We start from the raw sequence: 22,308 nt of genomic DNA on the forward strand, positions 1-22,308 counted from the left end.
TTTTCTATTTGTTTGTGTTGCCTTCAGTTTCTTTTATCAATGTTTTATAGTTTTCACAATACAGGTCTTTCACCTCCTTGGTTAAGTTTATTCCTAGATATTTTATTCTTTTTGGTACAATTGTAAATGGGATTGTTTTCTTAATTTCTCTTTCTGCTACTTCATTTTTAGTGTATAGAAATGCAGCAGATTTCTGTATATTAATTTTGTATCCTATGACTTCACTGAATTAATTTATCAGTGCTATTAGTTTTTTGTTGGAGTCTTTAAGGTTTTCTTTTCTTTTTACATTTATTTTTATTTTATTTTATTTTTTAAGTTTTTATATATTTATTTGTCAGAGAGAGAGAGCAAGTGCACAAGCAGAGGGAGAAACAGGCTCCCTGCTGAGCAAGGAGCCTGAAGTGGGACTTGATCCTAGGACCCTTGGATCATGACCCAAGCTGAAGGCAGACACTTAACCGACTGAGCCACCCAGGCATCCCTCTAACCCTACTTTCTTGATAGTTTTTATCATGAATGGATGTCGTGGTTTGTCAAATGCTTTTTCTGCATCTAGTGAAATAATCATATGGTATTTATCGTTTCTCTTGTTAATGTGATGTATCATGTTGATTAATTTGTGAATACTGAACCATGCTTATTTACATCCCTGGAATAAATTCCACTTGGCTGTGGTGAATAATTTTTTAAATATATTTTTAGATTTGGTTTTCTAATATTTTGTTGAGGATTTTTGCATCTGTGTTCATCAGAGATACTGGCCTGTGATTTGATTTTCTCTCTTTCTTTCTTTCTTTCTTTCTTTCTTTCTTCCTTCCTTCCTTCCTTCCTTCCTTCCTTCCTTTGTAGTATCTTTATCTGGTTTTAGTATCTGTGTAATGCTGACCTCAGAATAAATTTGGAAGCTTTCCTTCCTTTACTGCTTTTTGGAATAGTTTTAGAGGAATAGAACATTCTTTAAATGTTTGATAGAATTCACCTATGAAGCCATCTGGGTCTGGACTTGTTTGTTGGGAGTTTTTTGATTACTGATTCAATTTCATTGCTAGTAATTGGTCCATTTAAGTTTTCTTATTTCCTTCCTATTCAGTTTTGGCAGGTTATATGTTTGTAGGAGTTTATGCATTTCTTCTAGGTTGTCCAATTTGTTGGTGTATAATTTTTCATAATATTCTCTTATAATTCTTTGTATTTCTTGGCATTGGTTTTTATTTCTCCTCCTTTATTTCTGAATTATTTGAGTCCTCTTCTTTTTTTGATGAGTCTGGCTAAAGGTTTATTAATTTTGTTGATCTTTTCAAAGAACCAGCTGATTTCATTGATCTGTTCTATTAGTTTCTATTTCACTTATTTCTGCTCTAAGCTTTATTATTATCTTCCTCCTATGGGCTTTAGGCTTTGTTTGTTTTTTTTCTAGCTCCTTTAGATGTAAGGTTAGGTTGTTTATTTGAGATTCTTCTTGCTTCTTGAAGTAGGCCTGTATTGCTGTAATTTTCTCTTTTAGAACAGCTTTTGCTGCATCCCAGAGATTTTGGATAGTTGTGTTTTCTTTTTCATTTGTCTCCATGTATTTTTAAATTCTTCTTTGATTTCTTGGTTGACCCATTTATTTTCTACTACCATGTTGTCAGCCTCCACGTATTTGTGTTCTTTCCAGATTTTTTCTTGTGATTGATTTCCAGTTTCATACTGTTGTGGTCGGAAAAGATGCATTATACGATTTCAGTCTTTTTCAATTTTTTGAGACTTGTTTTGTGGCCTAACATGTGATCTGTTCTGGAGAATGTTCCATATGTACTTGAAAAGAATGTGTATTCCACTGTTTTTGGATGGAATATTCTGAATATATCTGTTAGGACCATCTGGTCCAAGGTGTCCTTCAAAGCCACTGTTTCCTTGTTGATTTTCTGTCTGATAGATCTATTGATGTAAGTGGGGTGTTAAAGTCCCCTACTATTATTGCATTGCTGTCAGTTTCTTCTTCTATGTCTATTAGTAGTTGCTTTATATATTTAGGTGCTCCCATGCTGCGTGCATAAATATTTACAATTGTTACATCCTCTTGATGAATTGTTCCCTTTATCATTATGTAGTGTCCTCCGTTGTTTCTTTTTATCATCTTTGTTTTTTTGTTTTGTCCATATAAGTTTTGCTACCCCTCCCCCCCAGCTTTCTTTGCACTTCCCTTTTTTTTTTTTGGTAACTTGAAAAAAAAATTTTTGGGGGGCACCTAGGTGGCTCAGTTGGTTAAGCAGCTGCCTTCGGCTCAGGTCATGATCCTGGAGTCCTGGGATGGAGCCTGGCATCAGGCTCCCTGCTCAGTTGGGAGCCTGCTTCTCCCTCTCCCTCTGCCCCTCCCTCCACTTGTGCTCTCCTTCTCTCTCAAATAAATAAATAAATAAAATCTTAAAAAAATTTTTTTTAAAGATTTTATTTATTTATGTGACAGAGAGACAGCCAGCAAGAGAGGGAACACAGCAGGGGAGTGGGAGAGGAAGAAGCAGGCTCCCAGCGGAGGAGCCCGATGTGGGACTCGATCCCAGAATGCCGGGATCACGCCCTGAGCCGAAGGCAGACGCTTAACGACTGAGCCACCCAGGTGCCCCTTAAAATTTTTTTAATTAAATTTTAATGATACCACTAACTACAACTTGCTTCTTTCCCCCCACTTTGTATTGCTTTTGAAATACATCTACATTGCTAGATAGAGTTCATTCATTGTTAAGTGCTGTATATTTCATTGAAAAATATTCTATAGTTTCTTATTGTTCCTGCAGACTAACTTTGGGTTGTATACCCCCCTCCTCCGCTTTATTACAAATGATGCTGAAATGAAATGAATATCCTTGTTCAGGTCTCCTGTGCTTATGTGCAAGAGTTTCTTTTTTTTTTTTCCCCAAAGATTTTATTTATTTTTTTGAGAGAAAGAGAGCGTGAGAGAGAGAACATGAGCAGTGGGGGAGAGGGAGAAGTAGACTCCCCGCTGAGCTAGGAGCCCAATGCAGAACTTGATCCCAGATCCCAGGGATCATGACCTGAGCCAAAGGCAGACGCTTAACCGACTGAGCCACCTAGGTGCCCTGTGCAAGAGTTTCTATAAGCATATACCTTTTATTTATTTATTATTGTTTTTAAACATTTTATTTATTTGTCAGACAGAAAGAGAGCACAAGCAGGAGGAATGGCAGGCAGAGGGAGAAGCAGGCTCCCCACTGAGCAAGGAGCCTGATGGGAGACTCCATCCCAGGACCCTGGGGTCATCCCCTGAGCCGAAGGCAGATGCTTAACCAACTGAGCCACCCAGGTGTCCGTACCTTTAAAATAAATACTTTCCCTCCTCTTAAAAGTGCCGTGAGCTAAGATACAAGTTTTTTTGTTTTTCAATATAAAAATATCAAAAATTTCAGCCTCTTGCGCTGTTGTGAAATGTGTAAGAACTCCAACAAAACCAGTTCAGTTGCTATTAGGTATTCCTTACCTCCTCTCAGACCTGTTGTGCTGCAATGAGCAATTCCGTCTTTCAAGCCTTAGTATAGAGAAAAGATTCTGCCACCCTGCTCCCCCACCCCCCAGGAAAAATTGAGGGCATCATGGAGGTTAACAATGTATTTCATTCAAAATGAAAAAGTCAGTAGATGGTAAGCCAATCAGTAATTTCAGAGGCAACTATGCTTTATATAGTTTTAACTTTAGTATTTTGTAATTTATTTTTCTAAAGTTGAGTTTTTTCCCCTTTTTCTCTATCTCTGTCCAAATTACAGTCACTCTTGTCTTCCTCTGCACTCAAGTACCAGTCTTCTTTACTACATAGATGACTAGCTTAACTCCTTACAACTCTGTAGTGGAAAGACACTGAACTAAGTTATATGAAATGGAAAAAGCTTGGGCTTTGAAACTGGATGGACCTTGGTTCCAATCTGGTTCTTCTAGCTGTGTATCCTTAGGCAAGGTACTTAACCTCCTTACCCTACAGTTCTTTTTCTCTGAAATGGGAATCATACCTAGCATGGTGTTATGTTTTGAAGATTAAATGAGGAAATTCTTGTAAAATTCCTTTTTTTTTTAAGTTATTAATATACCCCTTCTCTGAGTAGAGGATCTTCAACTCCTGGTGTATATAAGAATCACTGGGGAGCTTGGTAAAATTTTCAGGCTTCACTCCAGGAGATTCTGATTTAGTAAGTCAAGGTTGGGACACAATAATCTGGGTTTTAAACAAGCTCCTTGGGTAATTTTGAAGCAGATGATCAGCGACACACTTTAAAAATGCACTACCTTTGGTCCCTTGGTTCTAAGTTTAGCTTTGCTAGTAAATAGCTTACAGCAATGGGCAAATCATTCCCACGTTCTGAGCCATGTGTTTCCTCAAATATAAAATGAGTGACTGAACTTTATGGTCTTTACTGGCTGTAAAATTTTAAAAATCTTGCTCTTATATTCCTAAATTTTTTTTAAAGATTTTATTTATTTATTCGACAGAGATAGAGACAGCCAGCAAGAGAGGGAACACAAGCAGGGGGAGTGGGAGAGGAAGAAGCAGGCTCATAGCAGAGGAGCCTGATGTGGGGCTCGATCCCAGAACGCTGGGATCACGCCCTGAGCTGAAGGCAGCCGCTTAACCGCTGTGCCACCCAGGCGCCCCTCTTATATTCCTAAATTTTTGATCTGCTGATCTGCTGTCACTTTTTGCTGAGGTTCAATAGAGGTTCTTAAATGTTTTATTCCTTTAGAACTTGGATTAGTCTTCCTTCTATGAAGACTTTGGCAAAACTAGCTTAAACAAAGATAATTTATTTTTATTTTATTTATTTATTTATTTAATTTATTTAGAGGGAGCATGGGGCTGAGGGAGAGGGGGAGGGGCAGGGATGGGAGCAGGAAGGGAGGGGCAGAGGGAGCAGGGGGAGAGAGCATCTTAAGCAGGCTCTACACCCAGTATGGAGCTGATTCAGGCTGGATCTCCCAACCCTGAGATCATGACCTGAGCTGAAATCAAGAGTTGGATTCTTAACCAACTGAGCCACCTAGGTGCCTTGTATTTTAATGATACAAGGATATCTTATGGAACCTGAAGTCAGGATGCAGTGAGGCCTCAGGAATTGGGGACTATAGTACATTGGGAAAATTAAGAAGTTCTCTCTGTCTTTTTTTGTTTTCTTTTTTTCTTTTTCTTTTTTTCTTTGTGGATTGGCCTCAATCTCTTGGCTTTTTCTGCCTTCCAGCCTGTGTAGTAGAAAATGGCCATGGCCAACAGCTCCTGAGTGTACATGGTTTCCTTTTTTTAAAAAAGATTTTATTTTTAAGTAATCTCTATACCCAATATGGGGATTGAATTTACAACCCCGAGATCAAGAGTCACATGCTGTACTGACTGAGCCAGCCAGGAGCCATGGCATGGCTTCCATTTTAGAAGGCAGTTGGACTGAGGCTAGCATATCTTAATTTTAATTCCAGATTGCCAGGAAAGGAACTGTGATTGGTCCATATTGGGTAGTGTACTGCTGACTTCTGGCTATGGGTAAGGAAGCAGGGTCATCTTGTAAGGATGGCCCTGGGAGCCCTGCTGCTATTCTCCATGGCTAGAGGTGGTAGAGGTAGTCTGGGTTAGGTATTCATCACATTTATGAAAGCATTTTACTAATTGAAAAGTCACAATGTTGTATTCTGCATAAGACCCTTCCAGTCATTTCCTATGGAAAAAAAGTAGAAGTAGGGAGAGATGGCTACAAGAAAAAGTGGGTTTCCATTTTTATTCTTAATCATGCACCAGATGGGGTGGAACCTTCAGTAGTCACTTCTGCTAGACTGTACTGTTTAATGAATTTTTAAATTGCTTTCAGATATGGTTTTCTTCTTCTTCTTTTTTTAAGATTTATTTATTTTAGAGAGAACGTGTGAGCAGGGCAGGGTGGGAAGGGGCAGAGGGTGAGGGAGAGAGAAACTTAAGCAGACTCCTGCTGAGTTTGATCTCACAACCCTGAGATCATGACCTGAGCCGAAATCAAGAGCTGGTTGCTTAACCCTCGGAGCCACCCAGGTGCCGTTTTTTTTTCTTTTAAAATTATATAGTTTTGGGGTGTGTGGGTGGCTCAGTCAAGCACCCAACTCTTTGTTTTGGCTCAGGTCATGATCTCGCAGTTGTGGGATCGAGCCTTGCATCTGGCTCTATGTTCAACGCAGAGTCTGTTTCAGATTCTCTCTCTCTCTCCCTCCCACTCTCTCTCCCTCTCTCAAATAAATAAATAAATCTTTAAAGGAAATAAAATAATTTTATGATACAAAATCTTTGTCATTGTTTTATATACTTGGACTTTATTTTTCAAATGAAGAGAAAATTATGTAATGCGGGCTATGAAGGGCATTGGTATGAACATAGGCTTTTATTTTTTTGAAAAAAAATTTTTTTTTAAAAAGATTTTATTTATTTATTTGACAGAGAGAGACAGCCAGCGAGAGAGGGAACACAAGCAGGGGGAGTGGGAGAGGAAGAAGCAGGCTCCTAGCAGAGAAGCCTGATGTGGGGCTCGATCCCAGAACGCTGGGATCACGCCCTGAGCCAAAGGCAGACGCTTAACGACTGGGCCACCCAGGTGCCCCTATTTTTTTGAAAAAAATTTTAAGCTTTTATTTATTTGAGAGGAGAGAGAGCCTGCACAAGCAGGGGGAGGGGCAGAGGGAGAGGGAGAAGGAGACTCCCTGCTGAACAGGGAGCCCGATGAGGGACTCGATCCCAGGACCTTGGGATCGTGACCTGAGCCAAGGGCAGATGCTTAACTGACTGAGCCACCCAGGCGCTCCTTGAATATTTTTTTAAATTTAAATTCAATTAGCCAGCATATAATACATCATTAGTTTCAGATGTAGTGTTCAGTAATTCATTAGTTGCAGGCTTTTATTTTTTATTAAAGATTTATTTATTTGAGAGAGAAGGCGAGAGAGAGAGTGCGTGTGTGTTCATGTAGGACTGGGGGATAGGGAGGAGGGCAGGGGGGGAGGGAAAGTCTCAAGCAGAACTGGATGCAGGGCTCCTTTTCAGGACCCTGAGATCACGACCTGAGCTGAAACCAAGAGTCTGTTGCTTAACCGCTTTCGTCACTCAGGTTCCCCCGAACACAGGCTTTTGAATCAGAAAGCCTTGCGTTTTAATTTTATCTCTGCCATTTAGTGACAGTATGACTACTTGACCGCTCAATGAAATGAACATAATAATTCTTATATCATGGATTATTTGAGAATGAAATGATGACATATGTACACCTCTTATACTGTGTTTCCTAGATAGTAGGTGCTCAAAAAATGATAGATATTATCATTGTTACTTTGTTTTTTAGACTGTAATTGATGATCTTTATTATAGTCTACTCATTTTATTTTTTAAAAGATTTATTTATTTGTCAGAGAGAGAGAAAAGCATAAGCAGGGGAAGCGGCAGGCAAGAGAGGGAGAAGCAGACTCCCTGGTGAGCAAGGAGCTTAACCCATTGAGCCACCCAGGCATCCCTAGTCTACTCATTTTAAAGACTGACTATGCCTTGGGCTTTAAATATATAAGTATTTTTTGAAGGTAAAGGTATAAAGTGTTTTTTTTGATCTGAAAATCAAGAGCTAGAATGTGAAAGAGGAAATATTTTTACATTGATAATTCATTGGTTTGCATGTATTTAATCATTCATGGTTTTAGTGAAATATCTTTCTGATCTCTTGTTTAGTGTCAAACTGGAGGAGAAGTAAAACTCAACAAAATTTTATTATGTGTGGAGTTCCTTTTTAAAAGAAGAAAAGAAGTGATTATTGAGACTATGGATCGGAGCAAACGGAATTCAATTGCAGGCTTTCCTCCACGTGTGGAGCGTCTTGAAGATTTTGAAGGAGGGAGTGGAGGAGATGGGAACATGACCCAAGTGGGAAGAGTTTGGCCATCTTCATATCGAGCTCTTATAAGTGCCTTTTCTAGACTGACACGTTTAGATGACTTCACCTGTGAAAAAATAGGGTCTGGCTTCTTTTCTGAAGTGTTCAAGGTGAGTGATGCCTCTGCTTTTCTCATTTTGTCTTGTTGATAATCACCTTTACTGCCAAGTTGATGATTGTGTATAATTAGGACATAGGCTTTGCCTAATTGGGGTGAGGGTGCTATAGGTCTTGATCAGTGTTTTAAACTGTCCTCGCCTCCGGCTTTGGGACTGCTGCGGTGGCTGCAGGACTGGCCAGTGCTGCGCTCATGCTGGTCCATGTGTGATGCTGTGGCCCTGGCCAGGATACTGGGTTTCGCTTGCTGGAGGGGACCCTGGAGTCATCGGTGCACGGCTCCCAGATGCAGTGAACAACAGCAGAACGCAGGAGGCCTCCAGAGATGGCCTGAGCCAGCCAACAGATTGGAATCACCCCGAAGATGGAGACTCTTGTGTGATTTACATCATATCTGCTCCTTCTATTTATGCCTGGGAGGCCTGACCTGCCCCTTCTTCATCAGTGCCTGGTGTTAGAACCTGAATATTTTTGTATTTACTTGGTGGTGCCTCATCTCTGCCTCAGATGTTTTGGAGCTGGAGGGGGTGGGTGGGAGAATCTTATCATTGGAAGTTGTTATAATGGTTATTTATACCCTAATTTTCCTCTTCCATCTCTCCAGAGACATTTATAAAGGCTCTTATTTTAATCAAAAATTAAAAAAAATAAACTGTTAACATCTATTTTATTTTAATTATAGAAATAATACACGCTGATCAAAAACTCAAATAATATAGGAATCTCTTCTACTCTCCTGCCCTATATAGCTCGCTCTCTCTCCAATAATAAACACAATTAACAATTTGGTATGTGTACTTCTGGACCCTTTTGTCTGCTTATACATATATTATACCCACACATCTTATATACATACATAAAAATTTATATATACATGTAAGAAGATATATACACACATATAGTTTCTATTTGGTTATTTTTAATAAAGTTGAGCACTTAGTGCTCCCAAGTATTTATATTTTCCTGGTTCATTTATTCTCCCAGAACATTATTTCATACTTTTTCTTCTCTCATCCAATGTTCAGTATTTCTTCTCATTGAAGAGCTTGCCTCCTAATTCACTGAGAAAACTGAAGCAAGCTGGAGAACTTCCGTAGCCTCCAGTCACCACAAATAGCTACTAACCCATATCTTCACCCACTTACTCAGCCTTTATACTTGTGACTATGGATGAACTAACCATGTTCCAATCTAAGCCATATTTCCATTTGTATTCTGTGTCTTTTTCTAGTTGCCTACTCAAAGACATTACCTGAGAAAATCTCTCCTCTCTTTCCTCATCATATTTCACTTTCTATTAAATGATTCCCATTAACATCTAAACGTTCTGTTATTTCTCTCACCTTAAAAAAAAATCTTTAAAGGGGGAAAAACATATTTTGACCCTAAGATCCCCTATAGCTATACTCCCTCATGTTCTCTCTCTCTCTCTCTCTCTTTTTTTTTTTGGAAAGAAAGACCATGTGGGGAGGGGCAGAGAGAGAGGGAGAGAGAGAATCTTAAGCAGGTTGCATGCCCAGTGTGGAGCCCGATGTGGGGCTCAATCTCATGACCTTGAGGTCAGGACCTGAGCCAAAAGCAAGAGTCGGAGGCTTACCCAACTGAGCCACCCTGGTACCCCTCCCTCATGTTCTCTTTTTGGACCAAAAACACCTCCATAGCATTGCCTCCACTCACCATTTCTTATACCTTTCCTTCTATTTTCTCTCTCTTTTTAATTTTTTTTATTGTGGTAAAATATACATAACATAAATTTACCATTTTAACCATATTAAGTATACAGTTCAGTGGCATTAAGTACATTTTTGATGTTGTGTGCAACCATCACCATTATCTCTTTCCAGAATTTTTTCATCACCCCAAACAGAAACTTTGTACCTCATTAAATAATAACTCCCCATTTCCCCCTACCCCCAGTCCCTGTTAACTGTTCTGTTTTCTTTCTCTATGAATTTGCCTTTTGTAGGTACCTCATATTGATGGAATCATACAATATTTGTCCTTTGTCTGGCTTATTTCACTTAGTGTAATGTCTTCAAGTTTCATCCACATTGTAGCATATATCAGAATTTCATTCCTTTTTTATGATGGACATTTGGGTTATTTCTACCTTTTGGTTATAGTGAATAATGCTGCTGTGAACATTAGTGTACAAGTATCTGAGTCCCTGCTCTGTTATTTTGGGCATTTAACTGTTAGTGGAATTCCTGGGTCATATAGCAGTTCCGTGTTTAACTTTTTTAAAATTGGGGTCAAATACACATAAAATTTACTATCAACCATTTTTAAGTATACAGTTGAGTAGTCTTAAGTGTATTTACATTGTTGTGCAACCAATCTCCAGAAATTTTTCATCTTGCAAAACTGAAACTCCATATGTTTTAAACAACTCTCCACTTCCTTTGTCCCCCAGCTCCTGGCAGCAACCATTCTACTTTCTATTTCTGTGAGTTTGACTACTCTAGATACCTTATGTAAACAAAGTCATGCAGTATTTGTCCTTTTGTAACTGCCTTATTTTACTTAGTCTATGTTTAACTTTCAAAGGAACCACCATACTATTTTCCACAGTAGCTGTACCATTTTACATCCCCACCAGCAATGCATAAGGGTTCTATTTTCTCCGGATTCTCACCAACACTTGTTATTTTTCGTTTTTTTTAATGTAGCAAACCTAGTGGGTTGGGTGTGAAGTGATATCTCACTGTGGCTTTGATTTGCATTTCTCTAGTGAAAAACGCTGTTCAGCATCTTTTCTTGTGCTTATTGGCCTTTTATGTATCTTCTTTGGAGAAATGTCTATTCAAATCCTTTGCCCATTTTTTAAAAAAAATTTAATTCCCCTATAGTTAATATACAGTGTTATATTAGTTTCAGGTGTACCATAGTGATTCAACAATTCTGTACATTACTCAGTGCTCATTATGATAAGTGTACTCTTCATCCCCTTCACCTATTTCATCCATCCCCCAGCCGACCTGCCCTCTGGTAACTATCAGTTTGTTCTCTATAGTTATGAGTCTGTTTTCTGGCTTGTCTCTTTTTTTTTTTCTTTGTTCGTTTGTTTTGTTTCTTAAATTCCACATATGAGTGAAATCGTATGGTATTTATCTTTAACTTATTTTCATTTAATGCATTATACCCTCTAGATCCATCCATGTTGTTGCACATGGCAAAATTTCTTTCTTTTTAATGGCTGAATAATATTCTATTGTAGATGTATATCATAACTTCTTTATGCATTCATCTAATAATGGACACAGGTTGCTTCCATATTTTGGCTATTATAAATAATGCTTCAATAAACATAGGAGTGCATATATCTTTTTGAATTAGTGTTTTTATATTCTTTGGGTAAATATCCAGTAGCAGAATTACTGGATCATATGGCCATTCTATTTTTAATTTTTTGAGGAATCTCCATACTGTTTTCCATAGTGGCTGTACCAGTTTGCATTCCTACCAGCAGTGCATGAGGGTTCCTTTTTCTTCACATCCTCCCCAACACTTGCTGTTTCTTGTGTTTTGATTTTAGCCATTCTGATATGTGTGAGGTGATATCTCACTGTGATTTGGATTTGCATTTCCCTGATGATAAATGATGTTAAGCATCTTTTCGTGTGTCTGTTGGCCATTCCTTTGCCCATTTTTAAAGAAGATTTTATTTATTTATTTGAGAGAGAGAGAGAGCATGAGTGGGGGGAGCTGCAGAGGGAGAGGGAAAAGCAGGCCCCCCACTGAGCAGGGAACCCGAAGTGGGGTTTGATCCCAGGACCCTGGGATCATGACCTGAGCCGAAGGCAGACTCTTAACCAACTGAGCCACCCAGGTGCCCCTCCTTTACCCATTTTTGAATTGGGTTCTATTTGTATGTGTGTATATAATTTGGAAATATTTTCTCCTATTCTATAGGTTGGTTGTCTTTTAACTCTCCTGATAGTGTTCTTTGATGTATACAAGTTTTATTTTATTTTATTTTTAAAGAAGATTTTATTTATTTTTGCGAGAGAGAGGGAGAAAGAGAGAGAGAGTGAGCATGAGTGGTGGGGAGAGGCAGAGGAAGAAGCAGACTCCCCTCTGAGCAGGGAGCCTGGTGTGGGACTCGATCCCAGGACCCTGGGATCATGACCTGAGCCAAAGACAGACACTTAACGGACTGAGCCACCCAGGCGCCCTGATGTATATAAGTTTTAAATTCTGATTAAGTCCAGTTTATCTATTTTTTTTTGTGTTGCTTGTGCTTTTGTGTGATATCCAAGAAGCATTGCCAAATTCAGTATCATGAAGATTTTCCCCACTGTTTTCTTCTAAGAGTTTTATTTATTTACTTATTTTTTAAAGATTTATTTATTTATTTGAGAGAGAGTGAGTGAGAGAGAGAGAGAGAGAACACAAGCAGGGGGTTGGGGGGCAGAGAGGGAGAAGCAGACTCCCTGCTGAGCAGGGAGCCTGGCACGGGCCTTGATCCTAGGACTCTAGGATCATGACCCAAGCCGAAGGCAGAGGCTTAACCAACTGAGCCACCCAGATACCCCCAAATTTTCTATTTTCTTAAGAGTTTTTTCTATGAAGAATGGATGTTGAATTTTACCAAATGTCTTTTCAGAATCTATGATATGATGGTTAATTTTATGTGTCAACTTGCTGAGCCACCAAGTGCCCAGATATTTGGTCAAACATTATCCTAGGTGTGTTTGTGAGAATGTTTTTGGGTGAGATTAACATTTGAATCACTAGACTTGAGTAAAGCAGATTGCCCTCCTTAATGTGGATGGCCCTCATCCATACATTTGAGGGTCTGAATAGAATAAAAAAGTTGACCCTCCTGTGATTAAGAGGGAACCCCTCCTTGCCTGACTGCTTGAGTTGCAACATTTTTCTTTTTCTGCTTTTGAATTGGAACCAAAATATTCTTGGGCCTTGAGGCTGCCAGCTTTTGGACTGGAATTTACCATTAGCTTTCCTGGATCTCAGGCCTTTGGTCTTGGACTGGAACTACACCATTGTCTCTCCTGGGTCTCCAGCTTGCTGACTGCAGATCTTGATACTTCTCAGGCTCTATTATCATGTGAGCCAATTCCTTATAATAAATATTGTATATATCTGTATATATCCTATTGGTTCTGTTTCTCTGGAGAACGCTAATACATATGGTGATAAAAGTATTTTTCTCTTTTGATCTCTTAGTAAAGTGAGTTATATTGTAGGTGTTTTAATAGTGAACTATCCTTGCATTCCTGATATATTATTCTTTCATGTGCTGCCAGCTTCCTTTTGCTGGGGTGTTTTTGCCTTGATATTTGTTTTTTTTTTTTTTTAAAGATTTTATTTATTTATGTGACAGAGAGACAGCCAGCGAGAGAGGGAACACAGCAGGGGTGTGGGAGAGGAAGCAGCAGGCTCCCAGCGGAGGAGCCCGATGTGGGACTCGATCCTGGAATGCCGGGATCACGCCCTGAGCCGAAGGCAGACGCTTAACGACTGCGCTACCCAGGCGCCCCTTGCCTTGATATTTGTGAGAATGGTCTGTGGTTTTCTCTTTCATGCTTTTGTTGTTAGGTTTTGATAGCAATATTATTCTTGCCTCAAAAAAATTATTTGGAAAATTTTTTTCCCCTGTGCTTTTGCATAGTTGAAATGGTATTGGAATTATTGCTTAAATATTTGATAGAATTCCCCTGTGAAGTGCTTGGTCAGGTACTTTGATACTTTTCCTTTTTGTAGGGTAATTGGTCTATTTAGAATTTTGTTTCTTCTGGTTCAATTTTGGTAAATTATATTTTACTAGAAAATTATTATATCTTATAGATTTTCTAATACACTTTCATAAGGATGAGTAAATTTTGACCATTTAAATGTTTTTTGTTTGTTTGTAAGTCCCTTTCGATTAGTTGCAGTTCTTAGAGTGTGGACTCTACACTATTTGGTCTGCTGGTTCTTTTTCATGGATTTTTATTTTTCCTGTGATTTATAATTTTCTATTGAAAGTCTGTTTTTGGTGGGAGATGATTTCCCTTGGAGTTCTTGTGTTCTAGGTTGTGAATGTGCTTAATACAGTGGTCTCACATTTGCCTCTCCTGGAGTCCTGTCGGTTCTAGATTTGAACCTAAAGGTTTTATTTTAATTTCTTGGCTCAAGCTTTCTGTATAGTGTGTATAGTACAAATCTCAAACCTGAACTTGATCTTTATAGTTGGCTTTTATTCCTCATTTAAGGCAATAAGATCTATCATCTCATTATGAATGCCTACTATGAAATAGGAGAAAGCTAGTTAATTTTATTTTGTGGTATTTTAGAAAGTAATTAGTTAATTTTGTGGTAAGAACATTATCATTGGGAAAGAGAGAAACAGGTCTATTTTTTTATTCTCACATATAATAGTCTGATACAGGGTCTGATAAACTATAGCCTGCCACTTTTTTTTTTTTTTTAAAGATTTTGTTTATTTATTTGACAGAGAGAGACAGCGAGAGAGGGAACACAAGCAAGGGGAGTGTGAGAGGGAGAAGCAGGCTTCCCGATGAGCAGGGAGCCCGATGCCATGTGGGGGATGCAGGGTTCGATCCCAGGACCCTGGGATTATGACCTGAGCTGAAGGCAGACGCTTAACGACTGAGCCACCCAGGTGCCCCATGCCACTTCTTTTAAAATAAAGTTTTGTTGTAATACGTCCACACCCATTTGTCAATGTCTGTTTGTGCTACAATGACGGAGTTGAATAGTTATAACAGAGATCATATGGCCCTTAAAGCCTAGGATATTTACTGTCTGACCCTTTATAGAGAAAGTTTGCGAACCACTGGTCTGATAACTATAGTGCAGCTAGGATTATGGTTAGTTTTTTATCTTTGATTACAAAGTACAGACAGAGTTTTAAAGGTCAGGTTAAATAAAAAGTGTATCACTAGCAATAAAAGGAAATATTTGACTTCTGGTGTGGGAGATACACATTATACAGGTAACTTAAGGACTTTCAGTTGCCTTAGATAGCAAAAGAAAGACTGATGGATGGATGACTTCACATTGAGGAATGTGGATTTATGTGGATTGCTTGTATTCCTTTAAAATAATTCAGTTTTAGAATTTAGGACCTTTTGGTCATTCATCCTTAAAAATAGATCTTAGTTATCTGTTTGACTGATACTATTATTCATTTAGTTCTGAAGCCTGGCTTTAGATAAGTAACAAAGATTATTGGGTTATATTTTATGAAGGATGAAAAACCATGACTAGCGAAGTCCTCATGATCTTTCTTGTATACTGTGTGGGTCAGTAGCCCCATAAATTACAATTAGAATAGTTTGTTTTCTTTACTAAAAATTATTTTAAAAAATTATCTTAAGCAATCTTATTTAGTTGTATAGCTATAAAAATATCTGTTTGAGGGGCGCCTGGGTGGCTCAGTTGTTAAGCATCTGCCTTCGGCTCAGGTCATGATCCTGGGGTCCTGGGATCGAGCCCCACATCAGGCTCCCTGCTCAGCGGGAGGCCTGCTTCTCCCTCTCCCACTCCCTCTGCTTGTGTTCCCTCTCTCGCTGTGTCTCTCTCTGTCAAACAAATACAATCTTAAAAAAAAAAAAATCTGTTTGAGCAGTTGATTTGGAAGGAACTTGGGCTCTTTTAGATTGTGACTGTCAGAGGTATGGCACATTTCTTAAATTAATCAACCTGATAATTTCATTGGTTAAACTTGGGCTCTCTTTATGAATTGTAAATCTCTTAGGACCTCAAAAAAAGGTTAATTGTTATTGGGTAGCATGTATTTTAGGTTATAAATAATGTGTCATTGTTCTACCATGATAGAATTAGGAGGTTTTGAACACAAAGTTCCCTTTCAATATCTATATAATTATAATTATTGATTATGAGGAGAGAAAAGAGAGAGAGAAGCTGGTACTTTTTGTATTCTGGAAAAGTTATGTGTAGAAGAAAATTTAAATTCATGAGAAGTGAAGCTTAGTTTTTTTTTCTTTCTTGTACTATATGTTTAAGAATATATATAAATAATTATATATATTATATATATATTATATCTATATATTATATAAAATACTTCATAATAATTCCAGAAATGGATTTATTCAAACTCAAAAAACAAAGAAACCTTCTTTTAGGTGTATCAGCTTCTGTATTTCACAAAAATGTTTGTTTTTAAGGCTAATGATGAATTAAGCTAATTTGCTGTTAGGAAATAATTAAGGCAGATGTACTAGGGCAGTGGTTCTCAACTGGGAGCAGTTTTGCCCCTAAAGTGATATTTGACAGTGTCTGGAGTTGTTTTTGGTTGTCACAACTAGGCAGGGGGTGCTACTGGTATCTAGTGGGTAGGGGCCAGGGATGTCACAAAATATTCTGTAATGCACAGGACAGTACTCTGCAACAAAGAATTATCTGGCCTTAAATGTCAGGAGTGCTGAGGTTATAAATTCCTGGCCTAAAAGCGTTGGAGAGGAGTAAAACATTTTATAACCTCTATTACTGAATTCAGTGAAAATATACTTTTAGAAGCATTTATAATCATTTGTGAGCTTCAGATATTTACCTTTGATTATTAAGTTTTACTTTAAAAAAAAAAAACCCATGAAATCGAGAATAGGGTAATTTCACTGTTTCTAGGAAAATGACTTAGAATATTTTGGATGTTACCGAAATCTATTTAGGGAAGTACTGAAGCATATGTGAGTGGAGACGACAGTAGTGTTAGTGTGTACGTTTGTAAAGTAAGAGAGAAAAATGTAAAACCAAATGGCACAGTGGTCCCAGTCTCTCATCCTCTGGTAGGTGGAAAATCTGTCCAACTCCATTGTAGCAGTGATTGACAACCTGTTTAATGTTTCCATTTAAGAAGTGCTTCTGTTGAGATACAGTAGAAGGTTCTTACTTTCTTTTTATACCGTCCTGGTTTTGTTTGGGGGTATGATTGGAAGGAGACTTTCTTTAAAAAAAAAAAAAAAAGATTTTATTTATTTATTTGAGAGAGAGAGAGAGAGAGAGAAGGGGCAGGGGAGGCACAGAGAGAAGCAGACTCCCCTGTGAGCAGGAAGCCTGACATGGGACTCGATCCTAGGACCCCAGGATCATGACCTGAGCTGAAGGCAGCCTCTTAACAGACTGAGCCACCCAGGCATCCCAGAAGGAGACTTTCTAGGAAGATGATTGTTTCAGTGTTTTGAGATAACTTACCTTTTATTTCCCCATGATATAACTCTGTATTTTAGCATGTATGTGAAAACATTGTTGTAAAACCTGGAATCCCATTCCAAGACAAAGTATCAATGTAACTTTTTTTCTTTTTAATAATAGCTTTGCTGAGAAATAATTCACATACTATAAAATTCTCCTTTTAAAAATATACAGTTCAGGGGCGCCTGGGTGGCTCAATCATTGGGTGTCTGCCTTTGGCTCGGGTCATGATCCCAGGGTCCTAGGATCAAGCCGCATGTCAGGCTCCTTGCTCGGCGGGGAGCCTGCTTCTCCCTCTCCCACTCCCCCTGCTTGTGTTCCCTCTCTAGCTGTCTCTGTGTCAAATAAATAAATAAAATCTTAAAAAAATATATACAATTCGGTGTTTTTTAGTATATTTACAAGGTTGTGCAGCCATCACCACTGTCTAACTTGAAATTTTTTTTATCATCCTAAAAAGAAAACGTGTACTCATTATTAGTCACTCTCCATTTCTCCCGTCCCCCAGCTCCTGGCAACCACTATTGTACTTTCTGTCTCTCTGGACTTGCCTATTCTAGACATTTCATATAAATAGAATCATACAATATGTAGCCTGTATGACTGATTTCTTTAATTTAGCACAATCTTTTCAACACTGATCCATGTTATAGTGTGTATTAGCACTTCATTCCTTCTTATGGCCCAGTAATATTCCAATATATGGATAATACCACATTTGTCTTGTATCCTGTAACCTTGCCGAACTGTTTTATTATTTTTTTTAAAGATTTATTTATGTGTTGGGGGGGGGAGAGAGAGAGCACAAACCGGGGGAGCGGCAGGCAGAGGGAGAAGCAGGCTCCCCACTGAGCAAGGAGCCCAATGCGGGGCTCCATCCCAGGACTCTGGGATCATGACCTGAGCTGAAGGCAGCCTCTTAACTGACTGAGCCACCCAGGCGCCCCTATTTTTTAGAATTTTAGAATTTTCTGTATAAAAGATCATGTCACCTGCTCGACATAAATCCTGACTATATAAGATCTACCATACCCATACCCATGGGCCCTTGCAGTCTGAGTTACATACCCATTGTCTTCATAAAAACCTCTGTTACATTAATCATATTCTGTTGAAATTATCTGTTTAAAGTGTTTGTCATCCCATGTACATTTTAAGCTCCATGAGGACAGGGACCATGTCTTACTTATTTTTGTTTCTCTAGGACATAGCACTGTGCCCAGCATAGAGTAGGCATCCATCCATCCACTTAACTATACTGTAGTTCTTTTATATGCTAGGCACTGTGCTAAGTGCTGATACAGTAATGATTAAGGCTATTCTTGCCTTTGTGGAATTTATAATCTACTGGTAAATATTTATATTAAGTAGTTACAAGGGTAATTGCAACACAAGGGGGAGCATAGCATATTAGTTACCTATTACTGAGTAGCAATATTACCATGAATTCAGTAGTTTAAAAGAACACATATTTACTATATTTGTTTCTGTGGTTCAGGAGTCTAGGCATGACTTAGCTGGGTCTGCTGCTTCGTGGTCTTACAAAGCTGGAGTAAAGGTGTCAGCTCGGGTGGGGTGCTTGGCTGGCTCGGTTAGAAGAGTGTGCAACTCTTGGGGCGCCTGGGTGGCTCAGTCGTTAAGCGTTTTCCTTCGGCTCAGGGCGTGATCCCGGAGTCCTGGAATCGAGCCCCACATCGGGCTCCTCTGCTGGGATCCTGCTTCTTCCTCTCCCACTCCCCTTCCCTGTGTTCCCTCTCTCGCTGGCTGTCTCTCTCTGTGTCAAATAAATAAATAAATAAATCTTAAAAAAAAAAAAAAAAGGAAGAGTGTGCAACTCTTGATCTAAGGGTTCTGAGTTCAAGCCCCATGTTGGATATAGAGATTACTTAATAAATAAAAGGCAACTTAAAAAAATATAAAGGTTTCAGCTGGGGCTGGCATTTTATCTGAGGCTCAGGTGGGGAGGGATCTGCTATGTGATTGATGGCATCATTCAGATCCTTGCGGTCTGTTGGATTGAGGGCTTCAGCTTGATATGCTTCATGTGGCAGCTTGATTCTTTGGCTAGCAAGTGAGTCTCCTAGTGACATGAGTTACAATTTTTTTTTTTTTTTTTGAGAGAGAGCGTGCATGCCTGTGGGGGGGCAGGCAAAGAGAGAGAGAATTTTTAGAAAGATTTTTATTTATTTATTTTAGGTGGGGAGGGGCGAAGGGGGAGGTAGAGAGAATCTCTAGCAGACTACGCTGAGTACCAAGCAGACATGGGACTCGATCTCGTAACCCAGAGACCATGACCTGAGCTGAAATCAAGAGTCTGATGCTTAGCCAACCGAGCCGCCCAGATGTCCCTATGTGATTTCATTTTCGGTGATTTCATTTTCAATGATTTCATTTTCATTTTCATTTCAGATGCCTTATTATCGTATTTTTCATAGTGTGATTATCTGTTCCCTCCTTTGTGTCTTCTGTATCAGAGCAATGATACATCTTATGACATTTTTATTTTTACCTGTTTGCCTTTCTCTGTTAGATCAAACCTCCCTGTGTTTCTCATCTCTGAGTCTTTAGTACTTAGCACAGACTCTGCCGTGTAGAGGATACTCACTAAATATTTGTTGCATGAGAAAAAAACCTCATATATGTTATAAGAACGTATAGAATTTGCTAATCAATATGTTGTTCACCTGAAACTTACATAACATTGTATGTCAATTATATTTCAGTATAAAAAAGGATTAAAAAAAAAGAGAATGCATTGAGAGGCAACGTAAGAGAGAGAGACTCTGGAGCTAGACTGCCTCTATTTGAATTTTGGCTCTACCACTTATAAGCTTTCTGACCTTGGGCAAGTTACTTGATTTCTGTGCCTCAGTTTCCTTATCTGCAAAATGGAGATAGTGATAGTCCCTACCTTATGGGGTCGTTGAGAGGATGTAATGAGCTAGTGTATATAAAATACTAGAATAATGTCTAGCGCAAAATATATCCTATATAAGGGCTAGTTATTATTTCTGTTACATATGCAGTTAAGATTTTCAGTTCTTTGTGCTAAGTACTGTGTTAAGAACTTGTATACATTATCTTTTTATTTTTATTTATTTTTAAAGATTTTATTTATGTATTTGACAGAGAGATAGAGAGCACAAGTAGGCAGAGCGACAGGCAGAGGGAGAGGGAGGAGCAGGCTCCCAGCATAGGAGCCTGATGTGGGGCTTGATCCCAGAACCCTGGGATCATGACCTGAGCCGAAGGCAGCCGCTTAACTGACTGAGCCACCCAGGTGCCCCACATTATCTTTTTAAATTATCACAACAATTTTATAAGTAGTTACACTTCCATTCTATAAATGAGGAAACTGTTTCTGTCGTGGGAGCCATTAGGAAGCAGCAGCCGTGGCTCACCACTACCCTATGAACTTGGGCCTCAGCAAGAGCCACAGGTGACTAAGAACATGAGTAAGCCGATGCACAGCTGCCACTGCCAGCACCTCCCCAAGCACACCAAGTTCATGCGGGACATGACCTGAGAGGTGTGTGGCTTCACCCCATAGGAGCGTCGTGGCATGGAGCTTCTCAAGGTCTCCAAGGACATGCGTGCCCTCAAGTTTATCAAGAAAAGGGTGGGGACACACATCTGTGCCAAGAGGAGGAGAGGGGAGCTGAGCAACCTCCTGGGAGCCATGAGGAAAGTGGAAGCCAAGAAAGATTGAACCCCTCCCGTAGAGGGGTAATAGAGCTTTTTGGAACTTGAAAAGTAAAGTGAGAGAGAGAGAGAGAGAAAGAAACCGAGGTCCAAAAATATTTAGTGTCTTGCCAATGGGTAAATCAGATTTGAATTCCTATCTGTGTAATTGATGAAAAGAATATTATACCTACTTTTGACCCAGTATACAAGAAAAATTTTTAAAGGTTATTATTATCATTATTATTATTATTATTACTTTTTAAGATTTTATTTATTTATTTTAGAGAGAGAGAGTGAATTGGGGAGGGGCAGAGGAAGAGGGAGAGAATCACAGGCAGACTCCCTGTTGAGCACAGAGCCCTGCAGAGGACTTGATTCCATCATCATGAGATGATCCCAGCCAAAATCAAGACTGGGACACTCAACTGACTGAGCCACCCTGGCACCTGAAAAATTATTTTTATCAACTTTAACATATCAATACTAATTTATACTATATTTCTAGAATATGATTATGTTTGTGTGTATATGTGTGTGTGTGTGTGTGTGTGTGTGTGTGTATACTGCCCATACACACACATACATATATACACCACACTGTCTTATGGAGTTCAACCTGATTCAGTTTGTGTGGTAAGTGTACAACTAGTTATGTAAGATAGAGGCTTAAGTTCCTGCTTTCTACCCTGGTATATATTTTCTAAATTGACAGCAGCATGTCTGGAAGTGCTAAGCTATAAGAAACAATAAACTTATAAACTAAAAGAGCCGGATATCTGCCATCTGCTTGGGTACTGAAAAATTGATTTATTCACATTCATGGTTATACATTTATTATTTAGTGCACATGGAGCTGTCATGCAAACTCTGTATCTGTAGCAGTATTAACAGTTGTGTTATAAAGAAAGTAAGGGGTAGTTAGGAAACAAACTGAGGGTTGCTGGAGGGGAGGTGGGTGGAGGGATGGGGTAACTGGGTAATGGGCATGGAGGAGGGCTCTTGATGTAATGAGCACTGGGTGTTATGTGCAACTGATGAATCATTAAACTACCTCTAAAACTAGTAATACACTATATGTTAGTTAATTGATTTTTTAAAAATATTTTATCTGTTTATTAGGGAGAGAGAGAGCACATGACCGGGGGGAAGGGCAGAGGGAAAGGGAGAAGCAGACTCCCTGCTGAACAGGGAGCCCGATGCGGGGTTCGATTCCGGAACCCCGGGATCATGACCTGAGCCGAAGGCAGATGCTTAACCGACTGAGCCACCCAGGCACCCCTAGTTAATTGATTTTAAACAATAATAAAAAGTAAGGCGAACATTTTAGTATGCGAATGTTATTTTGTTATATGTTTTATTTTTGTGCTTGAGAAGGTAAAGATTTTATGTTCTCTCGTACTTTTGTCTGCTT

General features: G+C 39.0%; 1 protein-coding gene and 1 pseudogene across 1 annotated transcript in view; both read left to right on the forward strand.

Annotated features, from left to right (window-relative positions):
- Window positions 1–22,308, forward strand: part of TESK2 (testis associated actin remodelling kinase 2) — a 126,921-nt gene that overhangs the window by 24,469 nt on the left and 80,144 nt on the right. The window contains exon 2 of the mRNA XM_008699292.2: window positions 7,712–8,023. Coding sequence (XP_008697514.1) covers window positions 7,802–8,023 — 222 coding nt within the window. The 5' untranslated portion in view covers window positions 7,712–7,801. The remainder of the gene's footprint in view (window positions 1–7,711; window positions 8,024–22,308) is intronic.
- LOC103670858 lies at window positions 19,475–20,922 on the forward strand (annotated as a pseudogene).

This window comes from Ursus maritimus, unplaced genomic scaffold, assembly GCF_017311325.1.
Source record: "Ursus maritimus isolate PB19 unplaced genomic scaffold, ASM1731132v1 scaffold_12, whole genome shotgun sequence".
Classification (NCBI taxonomy): Eukaryota; Metazoa; Chordata; class Mammalia; order Carnivora; family Ursidae; genus Ursus; species Ursus maritimus.